The 14,897-nt window shown below is 43.4% G+C and overlaps 1 protein-coding gene across 2 annotated transcripts in view; it reads left to right on the forward strand.

Annotated features, from left to right (window-relative positions):
• The first annotated feature begins 1,449 nt into the window (after positions 1-1,449).
• Positions 1,450-14,897, forward strand: part of SUZ12 (SUZ12 polycomb repressive complex 2 subunit) — a 45,005-nt gene continuing 31,557 nt past the window's right edge. The window contains exons 1-4 of one of the 2 annotated variants that reach the window (XM_084837251.1): positions 1,450-1,971; positions 3,727-3,773; positions 3,858-3,922; positions 11,550-11,618. In XM_084837251.1, coding sequence (XP_084693377.1) covers positions 1,650-1,971; positions 3,727-3,773; positions 3,858-3,922; positions 11,550-11,618 — 503 coding nt within the window. In that variant the 5' untranslated portion in view covers positions 1,450-1,649. The remainder of the gene's footprint in view (positions 1,972-3,726; positions 3,774-3,857; positions 3,923-11,549; positions 11,619-14,897) is intronic. The other variant, XM_084837250.1, reaches the window with a different exon arrangement.

The following is a 14,897-nucleotide window of genomic DNA, read 5'->3' on the forward strand; positions in this document are numbered from 1 at the left end:
TACGGGTGCTTCCAGATGAGGCTTTTACTGTGCGATCACTCTGCCTCATTCATGGAATTTTACAGGTGGTTCAGACATCATCATCTTCCATGTATAATCCTTTCCACTACTTTTTCTGTCATTTTTCTTACCACAAAGGGTGCTTCCAGGCAGAAGGCACCTAGCACTACTGATCAAAAGACATTATGCAGCTGTTCCATCTTTCCCTCCTCAATTTCTTTTTGTGGCAAAAAAAGATGGAAGTCACAGAGGGGGTTACAGATGGAAAATGTCATCTGGACTCCCTGTTAAATTCTATGAATGAGGCAGGGTGATTGAACAATAAAAGCTTCATCTGGAAGCACCTTTAGGGGTTAGCTGTAGTTGTCTCTTTCTGTTCTTGAGGGTCCATTTATATGGAAGCACCCAAAAATCCACTGAGGAAGAAAATACAGCACAGCTGCACAATGTATTTTTACTGGTAGCACTACAAGCCCTCCATCTGGAAGCAGCCTCACTCACTAGTAATTCTGGAATACATGACACTTATTGTCTTTAAACCGCCGTCTGGGCTACCCTTCAGGGATACTGGATAAATTCTTTGTGCTATTATAAGCACATATATAATTATAAGCACATACATTATAAGCACACATACTGAGCATTTATATATTAGAACAAGTGGCTCCCAGTCTGGAGCAGAGAAGTACCAGGTGCCAGCCTGATAAGTTAGGATCAGACAGAGACTAAGGCTTCTCGCCCTTTTGCTTCAACAGACAGCTAATTCCCACCACCTAGACCTGGTCTACACATGCAAATGGAGGAAGAGACTGCACCACCTCAGGATTTCAGGTGTGGAGGGGTGATAATTTTGAATGCTCCCCTGCATTAAAAACTCCCCGCGACTCGAAAACCAGCCCCACAGGGAAAAGATAAGCTACAGCCTCCCCCTATGTATTCGATCCTACCTAGAGAATTTTGAGGGGGAGGGGAGCATTCAAAGATGGCATCCCGCACCTCATTCTAGAACACGTGTGGATCCAGCCTCACTATCGCGTAATTGCCCTCCCCCCCTTCCGCGGGTTCGAACTCCGGCTTTAATGCCAACGGCATCCCACAAAGCGCGGACTGGCAGCCTGGACCTGCCTGACGCCCCCCTCCCCACCCCACCCCCTTCTCCACTTAGGAATTCGGCGCGAGTCGTTGGTTAGAAGAGTTAACCGAGTCCTCTCCCATCATGCACGGCGGTGGCGCAAGCGTGGGGGGAGGGAGAAGGAGCAGCTTCGCTTTCCCGCGAATTCAGTTCAAAGGAAGAAGGAGGGGGAGGGGGGAAAGGAAAGCTCCCAGCGGTGAAACGCGCGGTCCAACCAAACTCTTGCAGAATCACTCTGCCGTCACGCCTGGGCGGGATCTCCGCCGGCCAATGGAGCGGCACGGCGCCATCGTGGGAGCCAATGGGCGTGCGGCGGAGGGGGCGGGAGCGGCGGCGCCGCCGTCGGGTTTGGCTGGGCAGAGAGGGCGCTTGAGGAGAACCGAGCGGGGGGACTTCGAGGAGTTGAAGCGCTTCCACTTCCTCCTCTCCTCACCTTGCTTCTGGTCCCCGTTTCCTTTCCCCGCTCGCCGTCGGTCTCCATCTCCCGTCAAGCTCCCGCCCCGGCGGAAAGGCCCTCATGGCTCCTCAGAAGCACGGCGGTGGAGGCGCGGGGCCCAGCTCGGGTGCTCCGAGCGGAGGGGGAGGCGCCGTCGCGGCCACCGCCACAGGCGGAGGCGCTGGCGGGGGCTTTGGCGGCTCGACCTCCGCCGCCGCGCCAGGCGGCAAATCCGGTGGCGCTGTTGGAGGCGGCGGCAGCGGCTATTCTGGCGGCAGCGGCGGCGGCGGTTCCTCGGCGTCTTCGGCGGCGGCCGCCTCGGCTGCGGCCCTGCCCCCGGTGAAAAAGCCGAAGATGGAGCAGATCCAGGCCGACCACGAGCTCTTCCTTCAGGCCTTCGAGAGTGAGCGTGGGGTGTTGGGGTGGAAAGGGAGGAAGGGCCGAAACTAACAAGCAGCCCACCTACCCTCCCGCGCCGGTCTCTCGGGCCGAGGCGGGATGGGCGGTGAGGAACAGCATCGGCCACTCAGTTGTGGAACGACGGAGCCGCCTTACCCTTCCCGGGTGCGCGCGACGTGAGGCTTCCGCGGGTCCTCTGGGCGGGCGGTGGGAGGCTCTGGAGAGAGAGCTGTTGCTTCTCTGTGTTGTCAGTCCGAGGGGTCCCCGTAGGGAAATCCTTGCCTGGCTAATCGTTTCATTAATGAGGCATTGCCACACAGGCCCACCCCGGTGCTTTTTAGGGGCAGTGAGATTGCGCGCCTCGGTAGGATTGTATTTTGGGGCTCTCGGGAGAGGGCGCCGAGGTTGTTGTAAGTTGATACCGTGTTGTTTCGCGTATCTTCTTCCTACCCTTGAGAACTCCTTCAGAGATGGAAATAAAGACATCCTCGGAAAGCTGGTCGTCATAAAAGGTTTAATGACTCCTATTCCTTGTTCCAGAAGATACAGCTTTAAAAGCCCAGATTTTATGCACTGTAATTAAAATATATGCTGGGTGCATCAAAAGAGGCACAGTGAGTTAGACGGTTTGTCCCACGTTTAGAAAGTTAAGAAGTCTTGATACGGTCTGCTTCGGACAAATTACAGATGCACTCTTTGCGACTGCATCTTAAAGAGTGAAAGCGGGGACAATGCTAATTTAGAACCAGTGGGGAACTTGTGAAGGAAAACTGTGGCACGTTAGTTAAGCTGAAGGTTGTGGCCAAGTCAAGTGTGGGGTGGCCTTGCAAGATCACCACATATATAGAAAACGTTTTAGCTGTTTTCATTATATTGGGTTGACTGGCTTTTAAACGTGGAAGCTTCAGTTCCAACAACTTGATCTAATAAGGCAGCAACTGAAACTGTATTGAAAAAGCAACAGGGCAGCTGACCTTCCAACATTTTTTTTCTGATGCTCGTAACAAAAGAACTTCCTTGTAAATTGAAGATGTGAATAGTAAAGCTTCTGATATGGTATATGGAATTTGAAGACAAATGGCATCAATTGGTGTGTTTCTAAAGAGGTCAATTTTACAACATTTGAGAATTTTTTTTCTCTGTTGTGGTTAGATTTTCCCCCCTACAGGCTTTGTAGAGAGTTCAAAGGGGTGTAAGTTGACACTGTGCAAGCAAACAAACATTTTGTGCAAGCATCTGAGCATTCATTCCTACCTCCCCTTCCACAGTGGGTTGCTATTTTGTTCTGTGTAAATATTGTGTTTCATAAGAAGCAAATAATCAAGGCTGCTTGCTAACAAACTGAATAAAGTATTTTATATGCAAGGGCATAATGCTACCTTTCGTTACTGAAGTATCTAACACAAAATTAGGTTGTGGGAATATTGGTTGTAGGCTCCAATTCCATAAGAATTTAAATCTGAGTTATTCGGCTTACTGCTGTATGTTAAGGGCAGTTACTTCCTGATGCGTAGTGCCACATTTAGCAATGGGAGCTGGGATGCCGTGTGGTCACTGTCATTTTGTTGTAGATTAGAGTGATTAAGTTACTGCTTGAAAGTGGTCACCCACTTCAATACAATCAAGGTATTTGTGTACCGAGCATGTTTGATATGAGTGGAGAATGTTGTATATTGAAAAGTCTGTTGTACTTGTGGAAAAAACTAGTTAAGTATCAAATTGGCTGCTTTGTAAAAGAGTGTTATATTTTCTCTCACAGAACCAACACAAATATATAGATTTCTACGTACCCGCAATCTTATAGCTGTGAGTAACTGTTAATCTTTGCCTTTAATTTTATAGAATCTCTCATGGCAATGTTGGATTGACTTTGTTCCTCTTCTGTTGCAGCCAATATTCTTGCACAGAACTCTCACTTACATGTCCCACAGAAACTCCCGAACAAATATCAAAAGGTAAATTAACTCATTAAAAAAGGCACCTTGCTTAATAATGTTAAAGGCCCCGCCACTTCCAAAAAAAAAAATATGATGATGATAGTATAGTATGAATTGTCCATGTATAGTATGAATTGTAACTATTTCTGGAATTAGGATCAAAGTTCTTGTCATGATCATCAGTTAGAAATGAACTTAATCATCACATAACATGCACTTACATAATGCAGATTTGACAAAATGTATTTGTCTTAAATTGCCACTTTGGTTTGCAGTGTGAGGTTGGATGTAGCAGTTGTTTGGAGATTTGCTTTCTTGATGTTTGGCAGTGAAAAATGTCAGTTAAAGATTGCACTTCACAAATAAAAAAATCTGCACAAATTGATGTATTTCAGAAGTAATTGAGAGGGTTTGCTAATTAACAATGACTAGTACGTGTCATTTAACTGTTATTGCCTGTGCTACTACATCATAAGTCATAATGCTACTCTTCAGCTCAGTGTGGCTGTTGCTTTTTTATTATTATCTTAAACTTAGCTTCTCAATTTCAAATATGTATAGACAATGTCTGGCAAGATAAAACAATTGGCATTCCTAATTCATATTTGAGTTCTTGTAGTTCGTTTAGAATTCAGACTTGAAACATTACTACACTTTAAAATAATTGAAACTGCCTTTAGCTTTGAATCCTTGCAGAATGTTTTTATCTGGGATAAGTTATAAAGATTAATTTTGTAACTCAACTTGAATGGAATTAGTGGTGCAAAACATTGTTTGAGTCAACAAGGTGCCTAACATATGTCAGAGATGATGAAAAAAATATACAAGGATTAAATTGTAAGACTTCCACAGTTTGGAGGAATTGGGTATGTTTGGCACAGAGAGAGACAGTGGGAATGTACTCAAACATGTAAAGGGCTACTGTCAGCCATTAAAATGAAGTATTCTCCATAGCCCTTTAAAATCAAGAATCAACACGTTTGAGGGCGCAATCCTTTGGCCACTAGTCAGTGGCTAGACAGCCATAGGATAGGTCGGTTCCCTGAGAACCGACCTCCCACGCTGCCTCGTAGGCAGCGCGGATCCACTCCACACTCACAAGAGGAGCACGGAGCAGCGAAAATGGGGCGTTCCTGGGGGTGGGGAGGGTGGAAGTGCTGTTCCAACGCTTCCTATGCTTTGTCCAGCATCCGCCTGCCCCTGCTCTAACTTCCTGCAGCTAGACAGCCGAAATCGGCTGTCTTGCCGCAAATGCAGGGCGGCTGAAGTGCAAAGAGGACAATAGCCTCAGTGCTGCTCCTGCCCTGCATTGGTTAGGCGGTTGCCTCAGAGTTCGGAGGCGACCGCCTATCCCGATAGGATTGCACCGGAAGTAATATAAAGATATGTTTAATTAGTTGTAGGACTCTGTACAGTGGAATAAAGTTTAGTAGACATCCCGAAGAATCTATCATTGGAAATATTTAAGAATTACATGGTTTTAAGTGTATTGTGTGTTAGTCCAGGCCAATGGATGAAGCTTTGATCATGTTCTGGTCCTAAGGTATCTTATTGAGGAACTTCCAGGGTCCCACTGTTTACTGCTATAGTGGTCACTGCTGCTATCGGGTGGTGATAGAACACCTGCTACAGAAAGTTTTATTTTTCTCTTGTGCATGTTGGTTTCCATGTAGTGGTGGTATTGAAAGAGCACTGGCTATGTGAATGTAATTTCTCTTACTAAATCTAGATCTCCAACTCTGTGTCTTGCCTCTAGCAAAATTATTGGAATCTGGGCTACAGATTGCCAATGGAGATTTTTATGGTATCATATATTCACCTGGTTTGCATGTAACTACCAACCAGAGTTCTGGGTTCGGATGTCACAAACAACCCAGGAACAGGGTGTTCCTGGGTTGTTAGCTAAACTGGATGAAAAGCAGCAAGTGGGTGGGAGGTAGCATTCTCACTTGCCCACAGCCCCGACCATCCAAGGGTTAAACAACTCAAGGGCTGTCATTACAAATGAACTGGTGTGTGTGTGTGAAAAATATATATCTGCAGTGCAGGGAAGATGACATACTATATGTTCCTCTAAGCAGCCACCTGTTTTGAGAGAATTGGTAAATGTCATATTCCACTTTATAAAATAGCCTAGACTGTCAGCTTTAAAATATGCTTGCAAATGGTCGATTGTTTGGTACACCTTTAGAAAGCAAGAATCTCATCCAACATGCCAGGAAGTGACTTCTCTTGGTTAGAGTGCAACGCTATCCTAAAGAGGTTGCATATTTCTCCCAGCATTGCCAGTTCTCCCAACCAACAGTCCCTCCATTCATATTAGAAAAATTGGTTATGTGTCACAACAGTAGGTAGGCTATTAATTTTTTTAAAGGACTGTTAACTTCTTGATGTTTATAAAAAATGTTAAGTTTTGAAACAATCATGGGAAATGCAAGATAACTGGTACAAGTTATTTCTGTAAACCATATCTGTAAAATTGTGTAAAAGTACACAATTGGGTTTTCACGTTTCTTTATTTAAATATTTTTTTACTCCACCTTTATATACCAGGTAGCTCACAATAAAACTACAAATCATAAAATAGTAACAACCAGCAGTTAACATAAAAATGCCAAGTTAATGAGAATGATTACTGGAATAAAACTTCATTTACCACCTGCCAAAACACAGCAAGTGGTGGGGGGCAAGCCCCCACCCAGACAAGCTGTTCCTCAATCTGGATGCTATAGTTAAGAAGGCTCATTCACTGTCCCTCAGATGGCAAGGGAACACAGAGGAGGCTCTCCATTTTGGAACAGAATTTCCAAGAAGGTTCATGTAGGAGGTGGTGATTCCTGGCCCCAGAGAGTTTAAGGCTTTAAATTCAAAGCCAGCAGCTTGAATTGAACTCAGAAAGAAATTGGTAGCCAGTGCAGTTGGTGAAATATCATAGTGATGATCTTCTGGTCCCTGCTGGAACTCTGGTAGCTGCATTTGAGCCAACTGAAATTTCTGGATTGTCTTTCAGTTTTACTTAGAGCATTTTATAGTAACCTAACCTGGAGATAACCGAATGACTTGAGGCTCGGTATGACTTCTCCAGGCAAGGGCACAGCTGGTGTACCATATGGATGTGAAAGATACTTCCTGTCCACCATTCCCACTTGTCCATCCAGGATGAGCACTGAACCCAGGAGCACTCCCAACCTGCTGCTTCATCTGGAGTGCAATCATATCCAAAGCAGGCTATATGTTTCAACATTCTCAGATCCCCCCAACCAGCAGTACCTCCATCTTGTCTGGATTAAATTTCAATTTTTTCACCTACACCCAATTCAAAACTGGCCTCAAGCACCAGTTTAGAGCTTCCGCTATCTCCCTGGGATTGGACAATGGAAATGAAAGGTAGAGCTGGGTATCATTGGATAAAGATGACACCCAGGCGTCCATGGGGCAGAGCAGTAGTGACCCAGCACTAACTGGGACCTACTCTACAAAAGGACTGGAACCCACCGCAAAGCAGTGCCTCCTAGCACTATAACAACTAGGCTGGCCACAGTGATACCAAGATTAATGATATCTAAAGCTTCTGAGGTGTCTAGCAAAACTAGAAGGGTCACATTGTCCCTGTCCATCTCCCTGTGTGGGACATCTGTAAAAGCGGCTATAGTATTTTCCCTCCCAAATCAGTCTAGAAACCAGATTGGAAAGCTCCAAATAATTGGTGGTATTCAAGAAAACCTGGACTTGGTTTACCATGAGGTCAAGTACATTATTCAAAAAGGCAGATTCGAAATGGGGCAAAAGTAATTCCCTCAATAGCTTCCTTAGTGCTGTCAGAACCTAACCTTCTTCAAAGAGGCATTTTCCACATGTGCAAGTTGAATCCTATTCTGACTGATTTTACAGTCCAGAATGAACAGAGATTATACACATACGTGGTGGGTCTTGCATTCTAAGAATCTTGTTCATGTTGTCAGGTTGCACAAACCAAGAAGTATTCCTAGAAAAACAATTGTATGGCACCCTAGTGCCAACCAGGACTGGCTCTGAAATGAAGCATGCTATCAGGGTGGGTTTGAGTGATTTTATCTGCAAAGTGTCTTGCAAACTTGTTACAGCAGATCTGATTTATTTTCCCCTTGGCCAGAATGTAGCAAACCTCTAACCCCTTGCAACAGCTCTGCTGGATGGCACTGAACAGATGAGATGATGGCAGAAGTAAGACTACTTCACTGCCACAGAGCAGACCCTAAAATGGGCTCCAATTTGTGTGCGTCGGATTCAGCCTGAGTCTTACACCATTTGTTCTCTAATTATTGCCCAACTACTAAGTAAACCAAGAGAGTTTGGTTCAACAAGACAGGAGAAGATTGCTCCTAGGTGCTATGTTGACAGGCTGGACCATCTCTGTATTCCAGAGATATACCAAGATACCAACAGAAGCACTAACCATGTTAGTGGGTAAATCCCCCAGATACATCAGGAAACCATCTGGATCCATAAACCTCTGAAGGCAGACTATTCTAATAGGCCTCCCGCTCCTGTGGGGGTGAGAGGGTATTCCTAACTTAAACTGAACCAGGTAGTCATCCATCCAAGGAAACTACATCTCAGCTCCACCAAGGATCACTTTGTTGTTGCCTGGATCAGAAAATCAAATTGAGCATATGTCTTGCTACATAGGTTGGGCTGGTTATAACTTGAGGTATATAGTTGCGATGTTGACCATGAATTCCTGTTCTACACCTGACAGAGCAGCCCTGATGTAGCTGTTGAAGCTTTTCAAGACAATAACACCACCCCTGAGACCACTTCTGTCCACTTCTGTTGGTCAGCAGGGTGGGCAGACACTTCAGCTACATACACTGGATGGTAGCAGGCTGCTGGACAGGGCCCCTGAAAAAGGAGATGAAATCCCAATAGAGCAGGGTGACACCCCCCCCCCCCACCTATCCAGTTTAGGTAGAGGCTGTTGCATCAAAATGGTGGGCAGAGCTGGGACAGATTTTCATCTCCTCTTTCTCCCAACCAAATCTTGTTAACATATGCCAGGTCAAATTTCTCATCCAGAATCAAATCCTGGATGAGTGGTGCTTTTCTGTTAACTGACATAGCATTCACCAGCAACATTTGAAGACCCTGTGGGTTGCTAGCTGAAGCTACTTGAATTTCCAGGATTGGAGGAGGGGCCAGAAGGAGAGAGAGACTTATGTGCCATCCCAACTTTGCCTGACGTGGCTTCTCTTTCTTTTAATTTATTGTTTAAATGTTTAAATTGTAATTTTTGTATTAAGGGTCTTGTGAGGACAGCATGCCCTGAAAGACAGGTTAAAATTGCTTTAAACAATACATTTCCATATCTTCTCCTGTCAAACACGTGTCCAATATTAGCAACCCATCTGCCTGGCCTCCAAACGCACATTCAAAACAAGGAACCAAAAACCATTTCACATATCTGTAGCAGCAACCCCACATGTAAAGGAGTAGGTGCCAAGAAAGACTAAACTCCAAATTGCAGTTTCAAAAATCATAGTCAAGTGCAGAGGGATCACATGATTCATAAGTTCTTTTTTAAAAAGCCTTAAGCAGCAAAACGGCCACCAAAATATTGACTCTATAATTTCACGTTTAGATCCTGTGCATTTAACAGTTACCATGAAAAGTTAGCTCTTGACATAGTGTCCCATCAATTCTGATAAAAGCAAATACAAAATGCAGCTATTGACCTGGTTTGCATGACACAGCAGGCCAGTGTGGCTTAATATATCCATGTTGTGTCATGGTGTGGTATGGGTATAAAGCATAGCTTGTTTTAGGGTAATTTGAAGGTTACCCAACCCTCAGACAACCCCTGGCACCTGGGTTTCCATGACATGGCAGGCTGGGCGCCATGCAGAAATGGTGCTTGCAGACATTCAGCGCAAAGCAACAGCCCCTGTGGATAAATTAAGTCATGGTGGGCTGTTGTGTCATGCAGACCAGATCATTGTTTCCTGGGTGTAAGGTGACTGCCTCCTTGAGTGAGTTTGGAGTATTTGGTGTTCGTTTTAGGGCAGACTGTCTTGCATAGATCTTTTCATGTTTCAGTTTGAACAAATTATTTACAAAGCAAAGAGAACAGCACTATTGAAGCCTGTACAGAATGTTAGTTCCTGCATTTTACTTTAATTCTTCATTTTACAGACTGCATGTAGTCTGTAAAACTTTCTGAAGGTTTTGTTCCCTGCTATAGTCCAATATGTAGTAAAGGCCTATAGACTACTTGGTCTTACAAAGGTTCTAGCACATCGCTGAAACTGAATGTTAACTTTAGTGCAAGGAATGTATGGGCGGTATGGAATTCGACACTAGTAGTAATGTCGAACAAAGGTTCTAGCACATTGCTGAAACTGAATGTTAACTTTAGTGCAAGGAATGTATGGGCAGTATGGAATTCGACACTAGTAGTAATGTAAATTATGTTGCACTAGCATAAGTGACTTCTAATGAATGCCACTAGCATTTGCTGAAGCAACGGGTTTTCCCAGAGAACCCATTGCTCCAACAAATGCTATTGGCATTGCACTAGAGGTTGCTTACGCTAGCGCAACATAATTTAAGTTAGTGCTAATGTTGAACTGGATATTGCCCAATGTTGCTGACGTTCAGAAGAACACTTAGAGAGCAATCCTATCAGGATAGGCGGCCTCCTCTGAACTGGGTGGCGGCCACCTATCCAATGCAAGGTGGGCAGAGCACAGAGGGGATCTCTTCCACGCTCCAACTGCTTTGCATTCACGGTTAGACAGCCAATTTTGACTGTCTAGCTGCAGGACTTTGGAGTGGGGAGGAAGGAAGCTGGACAATAAATTGGAAGCGTCGTACCGGCACTTCCGCATTCCATGCCCCCCTTTGCCCCACTCCATGATGCTTTTCTGAGCGTGGAGCCCAAGGATGATCTGCATTGCCTACAAGGCAGCTGGGGAGGGGGCAGGGAGGTGGTTTTCCAGGAACTGACCTTGAAGAGGAGGCTCCAAGGTCGGTTCCCAAAAACCGAACAATCCTATGGCCATCAAGCCACTGTTAAAACCAAAAACAGCAATTCTGAATTCAAATCATAGAAGCTGAGACTTTAAATCATAATACCTTTGTGTATTTATGCCTGTGGTCAAGAAACATAGGAAGCTACCATATACCAAGTCACACCACTGGTCCATCTAGGCCTATATTGTTGACACTGACTGGCAGTGGCTCCAGGTTTTCAAGTAGGATTTTTTCCTGCCCTACCTGGAGATGCTAGGGATTGGATCCAGTACCCCCTGCATGTAAAGCATGTGCTCTACCACTGAGCTATGGCCCCTCTTGGTAATGGTGACACTGAAGTGTAAGTGGGTACAACATATTTTAATTCTGCGTGTTCTTGAACCAAAAGGGTACTTCTTTTAAAAAGTGAAAATAGCTATGGGTGGAAAAACATAAAATGTTTGGAGATTAACATCATGCAGTTAAACTGTGTCACAACTTCAGCATTCTGTGTAGAATTCTAAAATATTTCCCTTTTTTTGGTACCTGGGACTTTTCTAGATCTGCAAAATGGTTTTCTTGGAAGAAATCTTTATGAAACAAAACTGTACTACATAATGGAAATCAGTGAAATTTCAAAAACCACCTTGTATTACAGGAAAACTTTCAGAGTAGACGGGATGCTGACGAAAGTAGAGAAAACAAAGGGAGAACACGACTTGCAAAGGTAACATTCATTTTATCAACTGATAACGTTTCAGTAACTATGTTTCAACTGCCATAGGTACATAATGAGATTAAATATTTTCTGTCTCAATAGAACTGTGATGTGAAGTCTAATGTAATGCTGAGGATAATTTAAGTCTGCTTTTCATATAATAAAATATTTGAAAACTAATTTTGCTAGAGGGTTGTGTGAGTGTGTTTTCATTCTTTGGTACACGTGTGCTACAGCAGTTTTTGGATGAAATGAAACACAATAAAGGTATATGGAAGGGAGATTCATACACAGAAGCAGTCTGTGTACTTTCCTTTCATGGATAGGAATGCAACATGCAGATTGGATCCAATTATTGATTTTTTTGAAACTTCATTGATTTCCATTATGTAGTCTAATCATCATTTACTCTGCACGGTATGGATTGAGATGAGCCTTCCCATATACGGTTGCACTGCAAGAGGGAATGCTCTTCCCCATCTTCTGTTGCTGGTCAGTAGTTGCCACAACCTTGTTGAAGAGACTATTGTTGCATGGGGCCAGTGAATATGCCAAAACCTTGTAAGAAAGTCCTCAAAGAAATGTCCTTATATTCGCTTGTATATGTCATTGTGGCAAGTTCTGATAGGCTGTTGGTTAATCCATTTCATATGAAGAAGATCCCAATCCCACCGGAAACGCTTAATGTATCTGTGTATTTGATGTTCCAGTCTTTCTGAATGAAAAATGGCTGTCTGCTTTATCCCTAAGCTGTCAAGAAATAGGTAACAGAACAGCTAAAGCAAAACTACCGGAGAAAATGGTGTCTGCTCTCAGTTGTCAAAGTGGTAGACTTAAGATTTTGATTATTTAGGCTCTTGGCCCTCTGTTATGATTTTGTCATTCTACTAAGAATGTATCAGGTATATAATCCTTTAGTAAATATGTATCAATTTATTTAAAAACAAATATGATTTCTATATCAATCTTATTTGCTGGATGGGGCAATACTCCCATTGAAATCGCAGGTTTCTTGTTTGGAGGTACTTCTGGACCCGGCCTTACCTTGGATGCCCAGATGACAGCCAGATGTCAGCCATTGCCAGAGGTGCTTTTGACCAGGGCTGGTTTGCCAATAACACCCATTCCTCAAGAAGGCAGATCTGGCTGTGGTGTTGCATACCTTTGCTACTACTGCAATGCACTTTATCTGGTGCTGTTTCTTAAAAGTGTTCAGAAATTTCAGATTGTTCAAAATATGGCACCTAGCTTAATAACTGGAGCCAGATATCGGGAGCAGAGAATGCCTTTGCTGAAACAGCAGCATTGGCTCTCGGTTGATTTCTCAGCCTGATTCAAAGTGCTGGTCATGACCTTTGAAGTGATTTGGGACAAGGATACTTATAGGATTGCCTTTTCTAATACAAGCCTACCCAAGTATTAAGGTCATAAACAGAAGTCCTCTTGTGTGTTCCAAAATCCTGCTGACAGGAACCAGAGAGAGGGCCTTTTTGGTGGCTGCACCCAGACTCAAGAGTTCCCTGCCCAGAGATCCCGCACAACCCTTCCCTGGTGCTATACCCCAGTGTGAAGATGTTCCTTTTTAGGAAGGCTATCTATTGTTTGTAATTTCAGTGAACTTGTTTTGGTGTTTTCTGTTGTTCTTGTGGCTTATCTCTTTGGTTTTTGCTGCTCTATTCTTTTCAGTAATTATATTTTAATGTGTTGTACTTCGATTGTATTTTTTATTATATATTTTATCTCTTTATATATTTCTTAAAGAATTTGGAAAGGTGGGATATGTTTTAAATGAGTAGTTTATATTATATTAAATAACCATGTTTAAAAGTCTGAACTACCGCGAAGCTACTGCTTTGATCATCTTGAAATCCATTGCCCTGTTATCAAAGGCAAAAAGCAGACGCAGACTCCTTTTCTGTGTAAAGAAAAAGTATAGGGGGGATTATAGATTTGACACTTGGGGCTATGGACTGGCAAATAATCAGATACTGGAATGCTGCCCCCCAGACATCAGGATAAGATATCCCATATCTCAGTAACGTTATATAAAAGCCTACTTGTGTGCTTTTAGGAAAATGGCAAAATTGTGACGAATTACCCCACTTGCAAAAAAAAGCAGATGCAGATAACATAGCAAGATCAGTAAACAAACAAAACATTGATTTGCACAGAAAGTGTTAGCCCTTGCTTTTGGAAATGCCTGGGCCTGTTAAGATAATATTTTGTACCACCACTCTGTCAAAAGAAGTCATGGGACAAGGACATGGAATAAGAGCCCTTCTGAATCTTGAGCAAATGCCTCCCATAGAGGCCGGCCGGATGCTTTTAGGAAGCCTACCAACTAGGTGTGAAGGCAATTGGTCTCTCTTCTTCCCCCTAAAATCCCCCAGCAGCTATTATTCAGTGGTATACTGCCTCAACATGGAAGCTCCATGTAGCCATCATGGCTGATAATTATTAATCTGTCCTTGTATGTGTTTAATCTTTCTAAAGTCATAGAAGCTAGTAGCCATTATATACTACCCAGTGGCAGCAAATTCCAGAATTTGTGCTGTATGAAGAAATACTTTGTCCTAAATCTACTGCTAGTCCAATTTCATTGGATTACCCAGAGAACTAATAAGGGAGTAGGATAAAGTTCTGTCCCCCTCCAGCTTGTTTGTACTATGCATAATTTTATGGATCTAACATATAACCCCTAGGTGGAATTCTTTGGGTGAAATATCTGAATAGGCTTCTAATCTTGAATTAAATGGCCTTGCTTGCTATGCTTGTGTGTCTCTACAGGAGGCAGAATGTTAATTTTGCATTTGCCCCTCTTGTTTCTAAATAAAATCCTGTGTTACAAAAACTTTGGCTTCTCCTCCTAGATAGTATAAATAGTAATGTGGGTTTCCTGGGGAAGTTTGAATTGGAAAATTTTCCTATGGAAATTAGAGTAATTTGCATTGGAAAATTTTCTGATGCTCTAGAGCAGTGGTAGGCAATTTGTTGGTATCCAGATGTTTTGGTTTAAAACTCCCATCTCCCCGCATCCTTGGTTAAGTGGCTAGGGCTGATGGGAGTTGTGACGCTCCAGATGTTTTGACCCACAAGTTGCCCACCCCTGCTATAGAGTTACCTAGTTTAACATGGTTACTGATACTTAGTAAGCAAAGGTTTAAACAGTATCCCATGTTAATCTTTTGTCCCAATACGCTACAAATATTTGAGCTAAAATATTTGAGGGTGAGATATAAAGCACACTTAATATTGTTTAAATGTTATAGTATGTAGACATTTTTATTG

The sequence above is a fragment of the Heloderma suspectum genome, chromosome 2, assembly GCF_057233095.1.
Source record: "Heloderma suspectum isolate Gila_16-S chromosome 2, 16-S_ref, whole genome shotgun sequence".
NCBI lineage: Eukaryota > Metazoa > Chordata > Lepidosauria > Squamata > Helodermatidae > Heloderma > Heloderma suspectum.